A 23,394-nucleotide genomic window follows, 5' to 3' on the forward strand; every position below is an offset into this window, starting at 1 on the left:
CACAGATTAATTTGGTCTGGATCGTGCATACAAAAAAAAGGCCTATATCAATCTCATTAAAAATGATGTCCAACCCAATTGTATAGATAAACTATTCATGAATAATGGTGAACATCGACCTCCATAAACGTCACATAACCTTGAATATGTTGCGTAAATCGTATTTTTACTACTCATAGATTAGAATAGGGGAGAAAATTTGTCCTTAAATTAAGACATACAAAATTGCGTCACGATTTAGAAACAATTAAGTCTCGGTCTACAGTCCGAAATCGCAGTCTGGGCCGAAATATCTATGGAAAAAATAACTTATGACTGAACTAGAAAAAGATCATTCTTTGACAGAATTTCAAAAACTAGTCTTGTGTTGAGACTCGGTCCTGCACCGATTTTTTTTTCTGTTCAGTATTAAGGGATTTTTTCTTGATGGATTTGGACCGATTTTTGGTCCAAACCGCTGTCTCTGACTGGTATTTTGGTCTCACATTGTAGACCGATTTTGATTCGTTCTCACTTTTTAGACCGAATTTTTTTTGGGTCTCGATTTATGGACCTTTTTTTTTCTAGATCAACTGTCATTTTTTTTTTTTTTAAACCCTCAAAACTACACGATAAGTTCTAGAACAAATACTGTAGGCATATAAGAGACGGCAGGATCAAAATTAATCCGAGCTATCTCTGTTTAAACTTATTAGAACGTCATTGTATCTTGAAAAAACATATGATGTTATGTTACAAACAATTTATACGTAAAATCGGTCTAGACCAGTTCTTTTGGGACCAAACTAGACCGAACTTTCTCTTTGGACCGATCTAGACTGAATTTTGATATGAGACCGGTCACTACCAAGCTTTTTGCTGGACCAAACTAATTCGGTCACACAAAAATATAACGGTCTCAGACCGGTCCAGGATTTGCAGACCGAACCCCAACACACGTACACACTGTAAAAGAACCATTGATGTGAACAATCCCATGTATTTGTCTAATGAAATTCATGATTTACGTTACAAGTAAACTTTATGTGGAGTCATTTAAGACTTAAGACCAAGAGAATACAAAATTCGGTCTTGGATCAACTCCCAACACTAATTTCTATGTTGGCTAAATAAAGGAAAAAGAAAGTACTATTTGGAATGGTTGATATGGTTGAATTGTTAAAAAAACTTAGAGGAGCAACGTACTACTACAATTACATTGCTTACTCAAAGAGGAAATGAAAAGGAAGAAATGATTATATCTTAATACTTTTGTGTATATATTACAGAGATGAGAATAATATGATAATGGAAGACCGCTCCTGCTTTTTTGTATTTGCTATCGAAATTGATGTGATTTAGATTTTTCCCAAGCTGTGTTCATTATTTTATAATTATTGAAGAGAGAACATATAAGTAATTGGAAATACAGATGTAATTATAAGGATCAGAGTCGGTAATAAATAGATTGCTTCGAAGGAGTGGATGCGATCCTGGTTGTTGAGATATTTACATATTTTATTAGAAGAGGAAAAAAATGTGAGCGATTATTTAACAAGCAAAAAGGAAGTATAAAAATAAAATAAACAAAAGAAAGCAAACAGGGATCACTCATAGAGCGCCACAGGCAGGGGCATTTCTAACTTTCATCATTAGGGAGGCTTTGCTTCAAAAATTATGAACACCGTTTTGTAGGGTTGACCTCTTCTAGTGATACACTTAATTTACATTTGAATATATTGGAAGTTTATTTGTCTATGGTTTTCAACCTTTGTTTAAGATAGTTTTTGTTACTCAAGGGACCTTTGATAAAGTTTCGACTCAATTAAAAAGAAAACAAATGAGAACAAGTAAAATGGAGGCACAAAGGACTTTTGAAGCTTCTCTCCCGCAGCATGTCCCCATGGTCATACCAAAGGAGCTGAGGTGCAACCGTACCACAGTTAATCGTTCCAGGGACTTATTCACGGCCACTATTGCCTTGGGCTTTATGGCCAGCACAGCCAAAGTATGCCTTCACATTTTCTGGAGAGGAAGGGGCTGCTCAATACAGATGCTTACATACAACTTCTGATTAAGAAAGTCCTACCTACTGCCAGAGAAAATTTCAGCAACAACTTTGTTTCCACTCAAGACAGATCCCCCTATCATCGCTCCGCTAAGACCCTGAGAGGCAACTTTCCCAACTTTTGGGACCTCAATATTTGGCCGACCTCCTCTGCAAAAGAGAACCCCTTTTACTACTCCATACAGATGTGTATGGAGATGTGTAAGGTTGTAAAATAATCCTCATAGGAGTCTCTATAGGCTCCTATTAAGAAGCAGTGGACCAAAATCGAGTCTTTCAACATAGGGAAGGCCTGGAAGGGATTTAGGCCTCGTATTGAGGCCATTATTAGAGCTGAGGGCTCACATATTGAATAAAAGTTGTGCTAAGCACTATTTTCAGATGATTTTGTAAATAAATGTCCTCCCAATGAATGTTTAGTTTGAAAAATTGAAAGCAATAAAATGTTTACAACTAGATAAGATCAGCCTTGTATATTATAATTACTTATATAAATAGGCTTATTATATATGTTGTGTACAAGTTTAGAATTTTTAGAAGCTGGAATGTGTATAAGAAAATTTTTAATAAAAATTACAACAATATAAGTATTCATTAAAGTTCAAATCTTCCCAGTTGTTATATCAGTTGATCTAGGGGGGAATGGTGCTGGACCAAGTTTCAATACTAAAATATACGTAGTTATTCATTTACTGACCTGCCCCATCTCTAGATGGGTACCAATGAAATAGCCCTCCTAGTTTCTCTAATTGCACCCCAAGTATACACTATTTGTGTAAGATAACCCTGGGGTCTTGACCCAGTATAAAAACACCCGCCACTACCCCTTCTCTCCCTCATAATAGATTACTATTTGAAAGATTAATACAACTCTAATGTGTTAATTACTTATCTATATTCTTCTTACAAACCAAAATTGGAACAAAGTTACTCTCAATGTTAAATTGCATATCCAATAAATTAAATTTAAATCAGAAAAAAATATACATATATCCGTATTATAGAATACAATAACTTAATCTAATTATGAACTCCGATTGACAAAGACCTGATTCAATGATCCACCATTTATATGCTTGATAGGGAATCTGTTAGCTGTTACATTAGTAAGAAGCGTCTGTTCTTATCTTTCATACGGTATATTGCAAATAAATATATCTTACTTTTGAACAAAGATGGAAGCACTATAAAGGGAACTTCATTACCAAAAAGTGACAAATATGTCATTTTACCCCCCAAAAGTAAAATCCTATGTTGGTTTTGACCCAACCCCAAAAAATAAGTACTTACCCAAGGGTTTTCTTTGACATACATCCAGTCCTGTAATCATTCCGTTATGGAAGGGATATGAAAATATCTTAAAATAATTCTTGCAAACAATTTGAGATTCTTTATTCATTGAGTCCTTGAGTGTGAAATAATATATCTGAAGATCTTGTGAGAGAACCACAAGTATGGACTCTGAGTTGTTTAATGCCATATTTAAGATATTATTTCCATTCTCAGTTAATTTATTTTTGTTTTTGTCAAAAGAAATGATTTGTACAATTGTAAACTCCATCTCTTCCTCTTCATTGGCGCCTCCTTCCTGTTGTAGTTCACCTATTTTCTCAACCAAAGCCACTAACCCTGTTTCGCCAAAGGATACAATGAAGCCCTAAATATGATAAATAATGGAAGATTAAAACATTCACAGTGTAATTATAAACACTCCGTCATTTTGATGGGGGTCTTTCAATTTGGAAAACTTGAACATTATTGATTTTAAATAAATGATAAATATTATTAATGAATTTAATTAGTATTCTCGCGTATACAAGTTTAAAAAAAGCGTCAAGTCCTTTTTTGAATGCAAAATTTTGCAAGTTTTTTAAAATATATATATTGAATTAAAAATGTTAAGTATCATTTAAGAAAACATTGTATTTCAAGCTATCAGAAAATGTAAGTTTGGTGCTTTGTATGTTAAAGAAATCGTTTAAATCACGCTTTGAATGTAAATTATAATTATTAAACTAAATAAAGGGATCATTTTTTATCAATGTACCCAACAAAATCAACTAAAAAGGTCAAAACCAAAATAAATTAGATGCAATTGTTCTCTTCTACCAATTTAGATAAAATATATATATATGAATAAAAGGAAAATATTGTCCATGGCAACAAAGAGAACCATTATAATATCAATTATTGTTGATGAATTGAGAATCAATGAAGAACCGATCATAAGTACCCATACAAAAAAAAAAAAGACTCGAAATTACCTTTCAAAAGGTATGTTGATATAAAAACAAAATTTACCAATAGATGGCAACACGAGTCAGTGCATGTAGATGTCGTCAGAAAACCCCACTACACCATTTTCTTTTCTTTATTTCACTTCTGCCAATGAAAATTTTACATTCTGTCATCCAACCGTACTGTTGTAATAGCGTTGAAACTGGAAATTACAATTTACCAGGAGCATGGATTTTATATTAGCATTACAAGAAAAAAATGCGGCAGAAGGGCATCAAAATTCTTGTCAAAGCCTCCAGGGAGCATGTGACAATTTTGACTCACGTCAAAATTGTATAGTTGGACAGAAATGTGTGATCTATTATGAACGCTACTGTCAACAAATGATCAATTTGAATGGAGTTATGTGTGAAAAACGACCGTAATATCAAAAATGGAACTTGATGTGTCATCACACAATGTAAAACTGGGCAAGGAAACGATCGAGACCGTGCACGGAAAACTGTCCAGGAGAAAAGTGCACGTGGAAGATTGCATTGGAGAAAACTGCCATGGAGGAAAATTGACCGTATTTTGTTCAAACTTCATGATACATAATAACACATTATAAATTCGCTAATAATATTATTGATGGAAATATATCTAAACATATTTGTTTGCTCCATCTCCCAAGGGAGTAATTTTTCAAGTGTGAGTAATATTATTGCCATACAATTTCCTTGTAATTTTTTAAATTTAAACCAATCTTCCTAGAAAATGGATCACGAGGAGTGGTAAGGAGAAGGGGGAATTTATGTGTTGCTTAGCGGTGTTTTTTAAAGATCCAGTGTTACCCTCATGTGCCCTGCGCAGCCCAAGGGCTTGGAACTAGTTTGTAGGGGTTAAAAGGGTTCCCCCCTCGAGATTCCGCCCAATCAAAGGGCGGAGAGTATTCAACTATATTTTAAAAGACTCTCCTTTCTTCCTCCTACATTACTCTACTTGAAGATACTCCCTTGGGGGTATGGAGCAAATAAGTTATATTTAGATATTTGTTATAAATAATATTAAGGAAATGAATAATGTGTTATTATTCATCATGAAGTTTGAACAAAATACGGGCAATTTCCTCTACGGCAATCTTCCACAGGCAGTTTTTCTAGTACCGATTGAGACTTTTAGTTGGGAAAAACTTTTGCGTCAGCAGCTTGCTCAACAGACTCTGCTACTTCTGATTATTCCCTGATTGCGTTGATGGGACACAGTAGCATTTTTTTTACGAAAATGGGTATATGGCTGGCCTATCTCAAAAAAGCAGCCATTTTTATGACGTTACATCCTTAAATTGTAAAAAAAAGGTTGTGGAAAATCTATAGTTAGCGATGGGTACTACTTTAAATATCACATTCTTTATCATTTTCATGCAATAAACGTATATTTTCAATAATAAAATCCAATTTCCTATTTACAAAGCTGAATAATAACGACCCGGGTAAATACAAGAACCCGGAAATAAAGAAAGATTCAAATATTTGTTTTAAAATTTTGCTTATACGTTTTTGCTAGTAATATGCGGGGATTTTTGACATTAATATTCCGGATAGGACTCGAAATAGATAGCCTAAAACATTATTATTAGAGAAGGATACTAATGTAATTTAAGTAGATTTTGTAAGCAAAACTTTGTTACATCCTTGCTTTTATAATGGACGGCACATAATATGTAGAAAATCCTAAAATGATTCTTAGAATAATGTACCTTTGAGTAAGTAATAAGAGAATTAATTGTTTTATTCTCATCAATCACAAAACTTTCCAGCTTGTCTTTATCTCCCTCCAATGATTCCAAATAAGATTTGAGAAGAGTCGTAAATTCTAATATCACTTTGAGATCCCCATTTTCCAAAACGATGACTTTACCAGCCTATCAAAAAAATGAAAAAAGTATATGTACGATAAGTTAATTGTGTGGGGTTTTTTTTTACATTGAGCTAAATTCACTATGACGAAATCTCATCATGGGAAGAAATAATAGAAGAAATGTGATTTGATACGATGAGAATATTAAATATTTTCCCCAATGTATTGGTTTTCCCATTTTAATCCGATAAATCACCCCTTGGTTATTTCAAACGACTTGCTACTATGTTATATTTATTTAATTATGATTAATTAATAAAAAATATTTTCCGCAAAAGAACACTAATTAATTTACCTATATTACAAAAAGCAAATAAACTGTTGAATAGTAAATTAGTAGAGCTAACAGATTCAGAACAATAGCCTTTTATCATAACATAATTATAAATTGAATTCAAATTACTAATTTTTACTTCCGTTATAGTACTCATAAAACCAAAAAACGAACTAAATACAGTCAAATTCTGACATGAGAAGAATGTATAAACACATAGCCTACAAAGGCGTTTGCAGGATTTTATATATAAATATTTTTTCCGTTTTTTGGGGGTTTTTTTTGGAATTTTTGAAACAAAATTTCAAAATTGGAAAAATGGATTGACATTCACAAAACGATCAAAAATTATTTTTTTTTTATAAAAAGCTTCAAATATTAAGTTTTTTTAAAACAAATATTCAAAAAAGTTTACCTTTTTGAAAAAAATATTCAAAAAGTAAACTTTTTTGAAAAATATATCAAAAATCCACATTTGATCACAAAAAATTTCAAAAATTAAATTATGAATATTAAGTTATTTTTTTTCTTTAATTTAAATTTTTAAGTTTTTGAAAAAAATAGAATAAAAAATGCATGGCTATTCACAAAAAAAAAACCCTATATCGTCACAAAAAATATATATGTACAGGAAATTATTTTTTTGTTAAACAATTTTAAAACTTGAATTTTTTGAAAAAAAAATTTAAGAATTTAATTTTTCGGAAATTTGAATATTTGTAATACATTAAGAAGAAACTTGAAATAAAAAATCCGCATCTAATCAACTTTGTCTTCCTCTCCCTTTTTTTTAAGTATCAACTTTCCTGAGTATAAATTACAAATCGTAAGCTGGCACCAACATTTTTAAATTAATTTAACTTTTTTTTTAAGTAATGCGGGCACATATCATGATTGCCCTTCCAAAAAATACTTTCTTTAAAAGATAAGCTAAACCCTGGGATGATCTATCAAAAACAGGATCTAATCAAATACTTACAAAGTACATAAGCATTCAAAAATTGTTATTTTTTATCTAATCCAAATATAAGAAACCATTAGTCAACTTTTCATTTGAAAATAGCAGTTATTTATTCCGGATTTTACTGTATCCGTACTCAGGGTAATTTAAACCTACTACTAGAATTAGATATTAAACATAAAATATTTATACAAAGATAAAGTGTTCTGAATATTTGAACTAATATTTCACACAAAAAGAAAATATAACAAACCTTTGTTCCGATGATGACGTGGTTCGGAGTGAGCCAATCATGGCAAGTCATAAAATGATGTTCCGCCTTTGTGAACCCATATGGCTTAAGAACACCCTCTGATAACCGACACAGTTTGAATATCCCTTTTCCAATGAGACAAACAATATTACGATCCAATGGATTAAAGGATATTTGCGTAACTGCAATGTTTTTCTGCGTAAGGGTAACATTACGCAAAGTTGTAATAACTTTATTTTTGTCCCAAAAGAAGTAGACGAGAACAAAGTCGGGTGGCCCACCTTGTGCCAATACATATTTGGAATCGTGTGAAAAGGAGAGGGATATGATGTCCTCACTTTGAAGCTCAGCACATCGAAGAACTTTTCGTCGTTTTTTATGATGGAGATCGTAAATAATTACATAGGGTCGATCTCCTCTTTCTGCGAATGCGAGGAGTCTTTTGTTCTTGTTTAGGGCTATGGACGTGATGTGTTTTCCCTTTTCGGCTAGAGGAACTATATCCTGTTTTTGGCTAAATTAGTAATATATTAGATCAAAAAACATTTGACACTTGACACAGTATTATTTACTTATATATACAAAAAATTCTTATCTATATTAATGAGCAAAGTCTGTCGACACTTCATTTGTGAGTATTTGCTTCATATATATCTATTTTCAAAATTATATAACAGGCATATGATACATGCCTGTTATATAATTTTGAATTACTACTAGAAACAGAACAACCTCCAACATTTAAGTAGGAAAAATATCATAGTCACATTTAAATTCATATATATTAATTATTCAATACATTTTTTAAACAATTTACACCAAAAATTGGTTATAACACTTATTCAGAGTGAGAAGTTAACAACACGGATATTATTAAATAATGATCAAAAAAGAAGAAGAACCGTTTTTTTGTTGTTGTTTTTTTTACAAATTTCTAACTTTAGTTTTACCTTACAAAAATGGTAACTCTAATTATACCTGCACGACCTCTTGAACTAAGAAATAGATATCTAAACAAAAGCAATTACAGCAAAGCCCAGCATGCCATACAAAAAAAAATGTGGGAATTATATTTCTATATTATTAAGTAAGGTTAATCTGTTTGCAGACAGAAAATATCTCCGAGCAACGCCGGATACTCCCGATAGTCTATATTAATAAAGCAAAGTTTGTCCGTGGAGGCCTTATCTTTGAGTGTGTACTTTGAACTACGTGTCTACTTGATTTAAGATATAACAAAGTAGCAACAAAAGTGTTAAAATAAAGCACAGTGTGTGATTTTTTTAATCATGGTCAGCTATAGTTTGAACTGATAAGTTGATAGTAAAAACGGTTATTTAAGTAATTTAAAAACACATTCATTAGATTTAAATAATCAAATATATATATATATAAATAAAAGGCCTATGATATTGAAATTGGAATTCAATAGTTTTATGTATCAATTTCACAGGTCTCTTGTTTAATATATGTAAGTGCATAATATATTTGTCCACTTCAATGTAATAAAATTTTCTGTTTTTTCGGCATTCATTTGCAAAAATTATCTAGTAGGCTAAGAGTCTTTCTTATTGATTTAATTGTTTGCAAGGGACTACCAGAAAAAATCGTTGTCAAGTCGTCTGCATAGCAAATACACTTTGGATGGGAGGATGCAATTGAGGAAAAACCAACGATGTCAACCTCTTGATGAATCTCATGGATTAAGGGGTCTAAGCATAGAATAAAACGTAAAGCAGAGGAGGGATTTTCTGGTCTTACTCCTTCATTGTTGTGAATATTTGCCCCTTCATTTCCTACTGAGTTATGGTTTGTGATTTGGATAGGAAAGTGTCAACCATTCTGATGATATAGTCACCAAAACCTTTCTTTTATAGAGTTTGAATTATAAGCTTATGAGACAGTGTGTCAAAAGCTTTGGTAAAATCAACTGGGGTTAAGGAAATATTTTTCGTAGACTAAAGAATGTTTGTAAAGTTTAAGGAGTTTAAGTTTGTTGTTCATTAATTTTTCCTTTCATAAAACCGTATTGGATTGGATGTATTATTGATTTTAAAACTTTGCTGAGTCCGTTAGCTAAAACGTATGATTTATTTTGTATATAAATGTTGTGCATTGTCAGAGGTCGTAAATTCTTTAAGTATCTTGGATCCTCATTTTGCTTCGGGATACAAATTCCGTAAAGTAGCCAAGGGAGAGAACTCTTTCATAAAATTGGTGTAAAATAGGAACTAAAAAATTAGCATACTTTTTATAAAATTGAAAGGTGAAACTAGAGGAAACTGGGGCTTTATTGGCTTTAGCATTTATTGATTATAGCTGTGCGTATCTCCTTTTCTTTAATATGTTGTTTCACGAGATGTTTTCTTTTTCTGATAGTGCAAGAGTGTCCTCTGATGTGCAATGCCTCGTAATCCCACGAGTTATATATTAGGCTGCTCTGAAATAATTGAGACTGCCGCAGTATGACAAGTACTCAACCATGTAACATAATCTTCTCTGTCTCGGATAACGTCATGGCAATGATTTTTCAACTCCCACAACTTTCTGGAGGGCTCCTCCTTGTTCTCTAACTTCATCGCCCTCTGAAGCCCGCGTGGGAGGTCTTCATAGCTATCGAAATCGTAATACCGGAGTAGGTGCTTCAGAAGAACCAGAACTCGTCCTGTAGAAACAGGTGAGACTCCAAATAGTGCTTCCTGGGGTTCTGAAAGAGCTTAATCAGGGCTCTACAGTACTTCACTCGCTCATATTTGTTAGTCAAAAGAGAGAGAGAATGGGGTATCCACACGCTGAGGAGGTTATTGAAGCAGAGTTCATCAGTTAGGATTCTAAAAGCCACTGTGGGTGCTAGGGTAAGCTCTGTTGAGACCTCTGAAACGCTCAATCGGGGTTTCCCTTTAACAAGTCTTTGACTTGGTCGATGTCGTTGGGTGTCCTTGTCTCCCGTGGACTTGCCCTCCCAGATCTCACCAACCCACCCAAAGATGCTTGCACAACTGGGAGAGCCATCAAAGTAAATGATAGTGAGGTCGGTGTGGATCTCAGGCACTGTTTGGCCCAGTTTGTAGCGTATCAAAAATTACAAAAATTGTGAGTCATAAATTCATGAGAAAATCTATGATAGTGGAGTTTTGTTGTGGGTTTTATTTTTATTGACCATGCAAAAATAAAGGAGGAAAAATCATTATACTAAGAAATCCAATTAATTAGATATATGTGCATAAACACAATCTGAATGAAGAAAATTATTAATTAATTATAAGTCATAGCAACAAGAATTTAAAGGGTCTACATCATTAGTGACTAATACCGGATATTGTTTACATCAATTCAAGTTAAACATAATTATGAAATATGTTATTTTTATATGGCATTCACTAAAACAGTATGAATTGTAGAAAATAATACATTATACATACAATGAGTGTTGAGTAGCAACTAGACAGGGCTAATCATCAAAATATTTTCCGGTCAGATATTTTAAAAATGAATACAGGGTCCCCAAAATTATTTTTCTTTTTTTTGTTTGGTTGTTGGGATTTTTTTTCAACAAATCCAATTGCTTGGACCACAATTTCAAATATTAAATTTTTTGAGAAAAAAGTTTTTATTTCACAGCTGTTCAGAAAAAATTTTAAATTTTTTGAAAAAATATTTCAAATATCAAATTTTTGGAGAGAAATTTCAAACCCCTGTAGCTGTTCAGAGAAAATTATTTTTTTTTGGGAAAAAAGTTTACAAAATGAAATTTTTTTGGAAAAAAAATTTAAAAATTAAATTATTAGAAAAATATTTGCAATATTAAATTATTTGGAAAAAACATCAAAAACCTATAGTTGTTCATCAAAAATTAATTTTTTTTTTGGAAAAACAATTTGTATACATAAATTAAATTTCTAATATTAAATTATTTGAAGAAAAAAAATCAAACATTAAAGTTTTTAGTAAAAAAACAAAAAATCCTTAATTGGGGGAATTATATGTCTGTGGATGCGCTTGGAATAGTTGTTTTTTTTTGCCAATAGATGGCCTACAATTTTATTAAGCTCTCGAACCTGTTTTTACTTTTGTTTTAGACATTGTGAATAAATATAGTCTTGTATTTTTTACCTAATGTACTGGAACAGAGAGGAAAAATTTGTTTAGCAGTATTTTTCAGAAGTACTTAAATCATAAGAAATTCATTCATTCATCTAAAACTGAGTTCTCTGAATGTTAAGCAGCCTTGGCAAATGATTTTAAGCGAAATCGGCAAAAAATCAGTTAGTTTTAACAACGCCTAACCATATCTAATGATTCTTAGGTTCAGGGGGTTTAAATTTCTCAGGAATCCTTCATATATTAATATCATTTTTCAAAGTTTCAGCTGGACAATTGAGACTTTTCCAAGAAAAAAACAATGTGTCCTTGACAATATTGGAAAATCTGTGAGACAGTCTACAAAAGAAAGAAAGAGTAATCCTAGTTTCTTTATTCTTGAAATTGCATGTGCGTCAGAAGTATTTTTTTTATAATTTAAAATGTAATCAATTAACACGCATAAAATCGGAATATAAAAAAAATAAAAGGAATAAATTATTAATCAGTCAACACTTAATTATTACAATTCGTATCAAATAATTGTACATTTTATCTTATAAATTGGAGTAGCATGAATGAGATTCATAATTACAGAGTATTAAAGTATGAACCATTATTATTATTTTTTGGCAAAGTGTCCTAGAACCAAATTAGCTAGTATTTTTGTAAGGATTTGATATTTGTATCCAAATGATCTACTTTTATCTTCCATTATCGATCAAAAACATCATTAATCGTATAAATCTAGCCATTTATTAGACATTTTTAGGACCTATTACTTTGATTTTATTCGAATATAACTTAGCAAAAAATTGTATTCCATTTTGGTGTACTAAACTATGGATGAATATTAAGTAATCTATGAATAAATACACTTAAAACTCTTTATATTTAAAAAATGGAAATATTATTTCAATTTTATCTTATATTAAGGAAAACTACAAGCTTTTAAATTAACATAAGTCTAAATTTATTTTTAAATTGAGCATCATTTTGATTTAATTTTTAATCAAACTTCCGTAATATCCATCACAATTATACATTTACGCAATTTGGTCTGTTTTTTTGGGGGAGGGGGTCTTTATGATGACGATGGAAGTGTTCATTGATCCCTTACATAATATTGAATCTGATTCTTCTTAATAAAAATTTTGTAATTAAGAAGCTTATATGATTTCATATTCAGAGGACATGATAATTTAATATTGTAATATCAAGGATCCATATCGTCAACTTTTCTCATGTCCTTATTGAGACAATTACCATTTTAGAACTCAAATGAACGGGACTGGATCTTTCTCCTCAAATTTGAACATTTAGTAAGTCAATCAACCTTTATAAAAACTGTGTAAGATAATGGGTTAATATTTTAACTATTCTTAGCCATACAACATTGATTGGGAAGTTATGATTATGTTTATAATAAAGAGTACTCGTTGTACTAAGATTAGAGTTTAGGATCGACATTGAAATAATTATTGTCAATGTTTTGCTGGAAATAGAGTAAGATATGTTTTTACTTCCTTTTCAACCGTCCAACTAAATATTAAAATCATATTTGCTTCTGCATTAGAAAATTTTGATTGCCAAGAATCGGATTCAATATTATGGAGAACGTCAAAGAATACTTCCATCGCCATCATCAAGGCCCAAAAAAATTGTTTAAATGTATAAGTATGATAGATATTACCGAAATTTGATAAGAAACTATTTAAACATACAATATGCTATTAAAAAATAAAATTAGACTAAGGTTAATTTTAAGGCATGTCGTTTTCCTTAATGTAAAATAAAACAAAACATACGATTTCATTTGTATAAAATATAATTCGGAATTATTGATAGATTAATTTCTTTAAGTAAATTTATTCGAAAACGAATTGTACCTACAATTAAAATATTACTTATTGCTCTAACTTCTTTCAAATAAAACATAATGTGTAAATAAATCAACGAAAATGAACAATGATATTTCATTCTATAGATGCTATTTATAACAACTATATCATGAACTCGATGCTCGTCTCCTCCAATGTCCCAGCCCATATTGATATTTATCTAAATCTTGTAAAGTTCATGGAACTTTATTCTGACAAAGCCATTCCTTCTCATCACGCCATCACAAAGTCAATTAAAGTAGTTTAACATTTATAATATTTGTGTTGTTGTTTTTTTGCAACTCTTTTGATAATGACTTGTGTACATAGAGATAAAATAATTAAATAAATAAAGTATTTTATCTCTATGCGTGTGTGTCAACTATACAGTAGGCCATGGAATACTTAAATAAGTTTTAGTATTCTTTGAGTAGACTTACTTGTAGTATGTGCCATAGTTAATAAATAATAGTTAAACTTTTTACTTGAAAAATTTCAATTTGTTACTGAGCAGTGTATATTAATAATAGTACATATAATATGGGATTTCAATTAAAAAATAAAGTGGTGATCATCACTGGTGCTGCTCAAGGATTGGGGAAACATTTAGCAGAGTTATCCATTTTGGAATCTGCAAAAGGAGTGATTATCACTGACATAAACAAGGAATTACTACTAATAACGGAAGAAAGCCTTAAACAAAAATACGATGCAAATAGTAGAATTATTTCTTTCCAACACAATATTCAAGATCCTAAGCAATGGGACCATGTTTGGGAAGAGTCTGAGAAGAAATTTGGACATGTGGATGTCTTGGTCAACAATGCTGGGATTACAAGCTTCACAGAGTGGGAAAATTGTATAAATACAAATCTGATGGGAACCTTGCACGGAGGCTTCCTCGCAATTAAAAAAATGGCAAAAGGTGGTAGAATAGTGAACATTGCATCAATGGCAGGGCTGATCATCGGTCTTGGAGATGCAGACGAGTCTGGATATACTATTTCAAAACAGGGAGTTGTCGCCTTCACCAAATCCTTTGCTAAAAAATCTCTTTTAAAGAAACTACCAGGAACAAAAAACAATAATTTATCCGATTTTCATGGCATCAAATGTTATGCCATATGCCCATTTTTCATTGATACGAATATGTTGAAGTCTGTGAGCCTTCAAAACAAGCTAGAAAAGGTGTTAACGGTAGAAGAAGTCGGAAAGGCATTTCTACTATCTCTAGAGATAGATCAAAATGGAGCTTGTTATACACTCTATCCCGGCTCTCCAATCATAGAATTCCCTTCAACAAACGCATTTGCTTATAATCTGATGTTCATGGCTGGGGTACTCCTTAAAAAAGTATATCCGGATCTCCAAATTCTTCAATTTAGTACTTTTTTTGCTCTGATTGCAGTTGTCGTAACTTTGATACTGTTTCTCCTATATTCCATATGTTAAAGATTTAATCAATTTCAAATACAATAAACTTAATAAAGTATCTACATTTTAGTGCTATTCAATTCAATTAATACTTAATATGAGCTGCATATACATAAATATACTTTTAGTTAATAAAATATAGCTAGAGACATATAAAGGGTTTTTCATTAAGAGCACTTCAATTTTTTTAATAAACATAACAAAAACAGTTAAAGATTTTGCCGAAATTTATCTTTTGAGTACAAGTTATAAACATATTAATTTATGTATAAAAATCGATTTCTCTATCGTAACCCCCACGAACACATTTAGAGAACTCCAACCGCAGAACCTAATTTTCGCCTACTTCTATTAATAAATTCACGGAAGGTGCAGCAATTTTTCATTTTATATTTTCTCCAAGCTTTTCTAACGTCGTCAGAATCTGAATTTGAACATCTCTTGAGAAAGAGCATCACTGATCAAGTTAGAAGTATCTTCCTTGGATTGCCTTGATCCTCCTTTTACGAGGTACAGTGCCATGAAATTGACATTCAAATCGTAAAAAATCTGATGATAATGATGACTACCGGGCCGTGCAGAATTATTTACCGATTTTTGTTCAGAACATATCGCAGACAATAATGATATTTCGAATGACTTGAGAAACAATTTATTCATACATTTTTAGAATAATAAAATAGTTTGTGATCAAATTTAATCAATGTAGCCACCATTTGACTCAATGACACTGGTCAGGCGACGTCTGAAGCTGCCACAGACTTGCTGGATGTAATCGGCGTCCATGGAGGCCCAGGCCTTGTTGACAGCAGCCTTTAAGGCATTTATGTTCTTGTGTCGTTTTTTGCAGGCCTTGGTCTCCACGTGCGCCTAGATAGGAAAGTCTAGTGGGTTCAAACCTGGGCTCTGAGTGGGCCAGTGGTCCTTGGCCAAAAGTTCAGGTTGTCCTTGAGCCACTCCTGAGATTTCTTGGAAGCGTGGGTGGGTGATCCATCTGGTTGAAAACCCCAAGGAGAGTTGCCGACTATGGATTTGATCCACGGAAAGACCTTGGACGCCAGAATCTTCACATAATCCTCCGCTGTTAATCTATAGCCAGTGGGGAACCATACCGGCTTCATGGCCTTCCCGTTGGAGGCCACGAGACCCAACATCATCACCGAAGCAGGGTGCTTTGTTGTTGCCACATAGCGGTGCTTATCTTGCATATCTCCAAAGCTCACAACACGGTCATTTTGCCTGTTGAAAACAGGATCGACCGTAAAAGTTTTCTCATCTGAAAAAATGATGATGCGTTCAGATGAGCTTTTGATATCATTCAAGATTTTCTTGGCACGCTCAAGTCTGACTGCTCGCTGACGTTCAGTTAGCAGAAGGCGTTCAGTACGCCTCAGGGACTTACCTCCAGCCCTTTTCAATGCCCTTGAAACAGTTGATCTCGACGTTCCCATCTTTCTGGCCATGTAGGCAATGTACCTGTAGGGAGTCCTCTGGAATACTGCCTTTACGTGCCTTGTTGAGACAGTGAGGCATTCCAGGGGAATGCTTGAGATCACCCCCAGCCTCGAAGCGCTTGGAAACGTTGTAAATTGTCTTCAACGAGGCCCCAACCTGTTCCTTAATGTTGTTATCCTCTTTGTTTCCTGATTGGGCATGGTCTCACGTGTGGAAGTTGTTACGCTCTCACAGGAAGGATTTTTGTTCATTTTAACAGTAAAAATACAAAACAATCAGATTGGTTCCCACAAAACCTCTTAAAAAGTATATTTACATCATCGGTTAATAATTTTGCACGGCCCGGTATTTGCTTGTACACTCCCGTAAAAAACAGGATCACTACTCCTTGGAGACGCATATTTTTTAAATACATAGATCTTATTTTAAATTATACATCGAATATTTTTTCTATAATATAAGCTATAGTGTTGTCATTACTATGTATTATGAATAAGTTAAAAGGGTCTAAGGAAGAGAATCGTTTTTCATCATTTTTCACCCTAAAAATGGAAATATATTGGGTTCAGAACAAGATACAGAATCAATAAAAGCACTTTTTAATCATAAAAAATACTTTTACTTAAGTTTTATTAATCCTACTTTTCATTTGGGGATAGTCCCGAATTACTTTAATCCCAGATATCTAAGAATTCAGATGACTGAGCGAAAAAGTTTTGGATTCTGCCCTCATTGATAAATTTGATTATTGCCATCAATTTATTTGTACAAAATTTCCTCTCTCCCCTAATTGTTTCCAATTTATTTTTTGTTTATTTTCGAGGCTCTATCAAGGAGGTTGCGTGGCTAGTGTTTATCCACATGTTAAGTAATCTATGATAAAAAATAACATATCTAATTACATCGTTATACAATCGTATTTCCATGTTGTAGATAAAAATTATCTATAACAATGGAAAAGATAAAAAAAAATTCTCCAATTATCCTAATTTTCTTGTACATACTGGGTTAACAAAAATCTACAAATCTAGACATTTATAGGGAGTATTAGTATATATTATTTTGATAAAATTCAAAAATTAGTATTTATCATTGGAATCAAGTCGTATACAGTACAAATGTTAAGTCTTTTCTTATTCAAAAAGTCATTTGATGAAATTCCATTAAGATTTATTGGAATTTATTCCATTTTGTGTAGTAAAAGTATCAACATTGAGCCTCCCATATGGTGCCGGTGAATTATAATGCAACTTATGACGTCAGTAAAAACGTTCCTTAATTCTGCAATTGTTAATTTTCATCTATAATATAGAATAAGAAGGTAACAACTAGGCTTGGGATTTGTTTGCGATCTCTCAGTCACTCAAAAAGGGCTGATTTTGACCTTTTTTTTTATGAAAATGGTTCATTTTTATAAATTGTTATGAAATAAATATGGAAAGGCCCCTGTATCGTGGCATATACTTCAAGGGTATGCATAGAAAAAATCAAGTATATAAAAAGTGTGGGCTCTAGTTACATTACACAACGGCTTTTGATGATTATTTGATGATATTTTTCGAATGAAATCCACCTACAAAAACTCTCCTTCGTTAGACTCTTTTTTTTTTAAGGTAAAGTATGTTCATGATGACATCAGAGTGATAATAACATGATTCGATAAGAAAAGGAGCCAGATTCCAACAACAGCCAATTAGAGGAAGGGTACATTTGGTACAAAATTGATTATTGAATAATCCACTTTGGATCTTGCAACAAATGAGAAATACGTTTGTGCCAAATTGATCTTCCATTTATACAAAAGGTTGTACGTAATATCAGTGGTGGTGATGATAAGATGCTTTCATCTAACAAGACTCCTGAAGATCTCATCAAATTCAAATTTCGTTCAACTACTAATGTGGAATTACTTTGCTACATATAAATGTACCAATACTGACCCGAGGCAAAGATTAGAGGAAGAAAATCCCTCTAAAATATTGATTGATTTGTCGATTTAATACTGCAAAATATTAATTACTTTGAATTATTGATTTAAAACTGTATTTTTCTCGAAATACAAATTGCTCCATTTTGATCATTTAGGTGCTTATTATCCAAAATTGCTCCAAAAATTCCATGTTTCGTAATAACACATTTGAATAAATTTTAGGTTGAGATATATAATAAAAACTAGGTAATAGAGGGTAAATTTTTTGATAAACAGGGAGGTTTAAGTCCTTTGATTTGTTGGTCCAATTTTGACATTCTATAGTTTAGTATTTATCCTAATATTAATGAAAAAAGGGGTTTGATTATAAAAAAACCCACTCAGGAATTTTTGATTATGATATGAAAATTTAAAATTTAATTACATTTTCCAAATTTTAGTCCAGAAAATTTAATTGTCTCTGAAAAGCTATGAATTTTTGAAGATTTTTCTCCGAAAAATTTAATTTTAAAAATTTTTACAAAAAATTTTGTTTTTTGTGAACAACTTTGGATTTTGGAAATTTATTTACAAAAAACTTAATTGTACATGATTATAGATTGGAGAAATTTAATTTGATACATTTTTACCCATAAAGTTTCATTTTTTGTGAACAGCTTTGGATTTCTGAAAGTTTTTTCTAAAAAAATTTATTTTCTGAGATTTGTTATAGATTTCTAAAGTTTTCTTTGTAAAACTTTACGCTCGAATTTTTTTTTTTTTTTTTTTTTTTTTTTTTTTTTTGGTGAACAGCTGTGGATTTAATTTAACTATTTGGAAATCGATATGTTTTTTGAAATTTTTCTTCGAAATTGTTATTAAACTTGGTTGTTTAGACTCCCAAAATGATTGAATTGATCATTCATCTTCATACTTTAACAATTTTACTTTTCAAAATGAATAAGGTCTGTCATTTAACACGCTTCTTATTTGTCGGAGTGAAAATGCAGCAAAATAAATTTAATTATGGAAGCACGAAAGTAATTAATGTGTTTACTACTTTAAACCCAGCTCTGTCCTTAGGAACGTTCCAAATCCAATGTCTGAAAAGTATTTGTCTAAATAAGAACTCTATGAATTCCAGATGAAAACAAGATCAAGATCTACAAAAAAAACTGAGCTCTATCACTTCATCACTATCTTATTATAAATAACTAGAAATTGTTTCAAATAGGTACAAATTTCAGAAAGGCAAATTTGATAGATTAAAATAACACTAATGATTACTTATTTACAAGTAAACATTTCTTTTAAATAATAGATACAGTTTAATAAATAAAATATCAATTTTAAATCAATAAATCATTTCTTATTGTGGGTTCAATATCTTAGAACTGCGTGACTACTGGATCTAAGAAAAAATAATGTAGCAACGAGCGTCTGTAGCTGAAGCTCAGCATGTCATATTTAAAAAAAAGAAAGGAATATTACATAAAAAAAGTTGGCAAAAAATACCCCAAAGTAATGTATGTTTATCGACCCCTAATTACTCTGAACAATAGCGGATACTACCATTAGTTATTATTATAATTATTTTTTTTAAATATTACCTAAGCCTATGCAAGATTTTTTGGATAATTGGTAATCTGAATTTTTATTTTTTTTATTTTCCAAGTATGTTAACATCTAAATAGGTATAAAGTAATGTACTCGTGATAGATTGTGCTCATAAAAGACGGGTATCAATACTGATTGTTCTTTAGGGAATGATTAGTAGGTGCGTCCGCAGATTTATAAATATTTTTATAGGGGGGGGAGGCTTGGTTTTTGGAATTTTTTTGAAAATAAATCCAAATAAAAAAAAAAAAACCTTAATTTCCAAAGCTATTCACAAAAAATTTGAAATATTACATTTTTTGTAAAAAAATTTATAAAATGTGTAGTTATTCACACAAAATTGAGTTTTAAATATGATATTTTTAGAAAACAAATTCCAAAATTCATAGCAATTCAAAAAATTAAATTTTTTGAAAATAAAATTCTAGTAAACAGCATAAATTCCTTAATTTTGGAGGGGCTACAGACCCTCCATCCCACCTCCTGCGGAGCCCCTTATTACTGTAAGTCTTTGTGGTGCCATCATTGCTGATTTACTTTTTGTTTTGCTACCATAATATGTATTTAAAAGGTCTTGGAGTTGTTTTGTTTGGTTCTTTTTGGTTTCTTTAGTATTTTGTGACTTAATTTTAATTGTAAATTATAATTAGCCAATATTTGCACTATACGTTCCATAATGGTAATATCAAATCTGTTCTACAATGTATTATAAAAAAAGATCAATTTAGGAATTTATTAAAAGTGTAGCATCAGTGTATGATGGCCCAAAATTTCTTCATATAAATGCCCAATATATATATTATAAATACGACGAGAGATCAGCAAGAAATTGTATTCCTGTCCTGTAATTTGATTATTAAACAATTAAATGCAAGGAATTTGATAATTGAGGATTTAATAGAGAAACAATTTCATTACAAACCCTTTGATAATCTATTGCAGGGATGTCCAAAATGTGGCGTGTTAGCCGCATTGCGGCCCGCACAATGTTAAGGTGTAGCCCACTACTCATTCTTACTTCAAGTTGCATTTTTTAGTAAAATTGTCGCAATATCAACAAAACGTGTAGAACCCGTATATGTAATACGTACAAACATCGACAATATTTAGTATTTTCTGATACTCTAAAAGTGTTGTCAGATGTAGTTAAAAGTTTTGTTTTATATCGTCAGTTTTCAAGAAATTTAGCTTAATTGATTCTCCAACCCATTATACTAAAAAGTTAGACATCCCTGATGTAATGCATTTGCATTGAAATTCATATTGTATTCAGACAATTAAACTATTGTATGATAAGAAGTTGTCAATAGAGAATCCATTTTATTTTGACAAATATATCCCCTTCGAATGCATTATAATACACATCGGTTTCTCTTTAATACAACTTAGCCCACAGGTTGTGCAAGTGAACTTGTGCATGGAAATTTCAATCACACAGAATCTCAGGAATAATATGGGAGAGCAAATGGAGACATTCTAAGATTTTTATGATGTGGCATTGCAAAGTGACAACAAGACAAGTAGGCTGGCTTATCGACAGTGGTTTTGTTCAGTATTCCAAGAATCACCGCGTTCACTGTGGTATTGGGCGAACTTCATACCAAGTAATTATGGCCATCCCATAAAGGTAGAACTTGAGGGCTTTCATTTATCCAAGGAGTATAATTTAGCCACGGAGTAGCATCTATTAGAAATGTGTGGAAATATAGACCAGTAAAGGCCCGAAGTGGAGGTCATAAAGAGAACAAACAGTTGATAATAAGAAATTTGTATTCTGCCAACAATCTGTAGCTGGAGAACAAAATTGTTCCATTTGCGCCCCTAAATGAAGATGATTGGACATATTGAAAGTACCCACATTGACAATCTACTCAGGACGGCCAAGTGCAACAGAGAGGAACTAATCACAAGCAAACAATATGATGCAGCTCTCTCCAAGGCAGTTTAAGGAGACTGGCATAGGACAGATCGTCAGAGTCCAAGCTTCAAGTATTGACCGTGGAAAAATTGATATCCACTACGCCTTAGCTGTTGTGATCCATGAAGCAGAGAACGGATACTATAGATTAAGGGGAAAATTGTATCTTAAAATAGCTCAATGTATGTTTGAGCCTTGTAATGAGTCATTCATCAGTGTTGATGAAGTTCCCGGAGAGAAGTAAGTTACCGTATGTATCAATTCAGTCCAATGGAAATTAACGAGGCTTTAAGTGGTACAATTGAACAAACTCCAAACAAATAAGTTTATTGCAAAAAAGAAACCTCTACAATAGAAAAATGCCATAATAGCACAACATACTGCAAAAGTAGTTTATTTGGTGAAGGTGTTAATATCTAGGATTTTTTAAGTAAAAATATAAAGGTAATCTTAGCTTTGTTAGGTATGTTCAAAAGATGATTTTTAAAATTAATATATTTATTGTTGAAAACAATATAGGCACAAGTTTTTGTTTATGTCTATTTTGAAGAAACTAATAAGACTTACATATATGAAATATACAACCATGTAGTTCGAATATTATTAAATAGGATCAACAATTCTAATGTATGTAGATCTTTATTAGAGCTTTCCTTGTTGCTCAGTATTCCTGATATACCAACATTTTATCATGTTCAACCAAATAGCCCACCTTTTGGCTTATAATTTAGTATTAAAAACACATGGACTCTACGGCTTCAGAGGAGCCGCATGATGGTCATTTGTCATAAACCACCATCAAAGTTACACTTACCTCTACAGAGCCCACTAAGTATAATACCAAAAAAAGTTTAATCCCCTGATTTGTGTGAATAACGAAGGTTCTTGATGCTCAATGTTGCGGTGGCAGTAGCTAATTACCCACTTGCATTAACTCATGCACTTGCACACTTGCATAACCCATGGGCTGGAGTGTATTATTGTATATTGAAAGGTGTTCTTGATGCTCAAAGAAGCGGTGGCGCTAGGTAATAATCCACCTATTGGACGAGTGGTCCATTTCCACAACCCGTGGGTCGGGGTGTATCTTAGAATATGAAAAGGGGTCCTTGATACTCAGTATAGTGGTAGCAGTAGGCCTTGAGCCCCTCAGGTACCAATTGTCTACCTGCACAACTTATTGGTTGATGTATATTTTTCAAAATAGAATTGAGTCTCTCGTGATAATTTCTTATCACACAATAGTTTGATTTTGTGAATACAATATAAATTTCAATGAAAATAAACTGAATTATCAAATAGCTTGCAATGAATGGATTAATAATCAAATTACTCACCATCGTTTTACCTGACAATGTAAATGAAGTTAAAATGCCCCTTGACCACTCCATGGAAAATTATATATATTGCCCGGGAATTTTGTAAAATG

General features: G+C 31.9%; 2 protein-coding genes across 2 annotated transcripts in view; one reads left to right on the top strand and one right to left on the bottom strand.

The window, feature by feature from the left end:
• Positions 1-23,394, bottom strand: part of tous (testes of unusual size) — an 86,647-nt gene that overhangs the window by 35,768 nt on the left and 27,485 nt on the right. Inside the window, exons 2-4 of the mRNA XM_040726243.2 lie at positions 7,673-8,186; positions 6,024-6,188; positions 3,338-3,704 (exon numbers count right to left, since the gene is read on the bottom strand). Coding sequence (XP_040582177.2) covers positions 3,338-3,704; positions 6,024-6,188; positions 7,673-8,186 — 1,046 coding nt within the window. The remainder of the gene's footprint in view (positions 1-3,337; positions 3,705-6,023; positions 6,189-7,672; positions 8,187-23,394) is intronic.
• Positions 14,044-15,128, top strand: LOC121130391 (15-hydroxyprostaglandin dehydrogenase [NAD(+)]). The gene has a single exon (XM_040726147.2). The coding sequence runs from the start codon at positions 14,173-14,175 to the stop codon at positions 15,082-15,084; it is 912 nt and encodes a 303-aa protein (XP_040582081.1). The 5' UTR covers positions 14,044-14,172; the 3' UTR covers positions 15,085-15,128.

The sequence above is a fragment of the Lepeophtheirus salmonis genome, chromosome Z, assembly GCF_016086655.4.
Source record: "Lepeophtheirus salmonis chromosome Z, UVic_Lsal_1.4, whole genome shotgun sequence".
Taxonomy (NCBI): domain Eukaryota; kingdom Metazoa; phylum Arthropoda; class Copepoda; order Siphonostomatoida; family Caligidae; genus Lepeophtheirus; species Lepeophtheirus salmonis.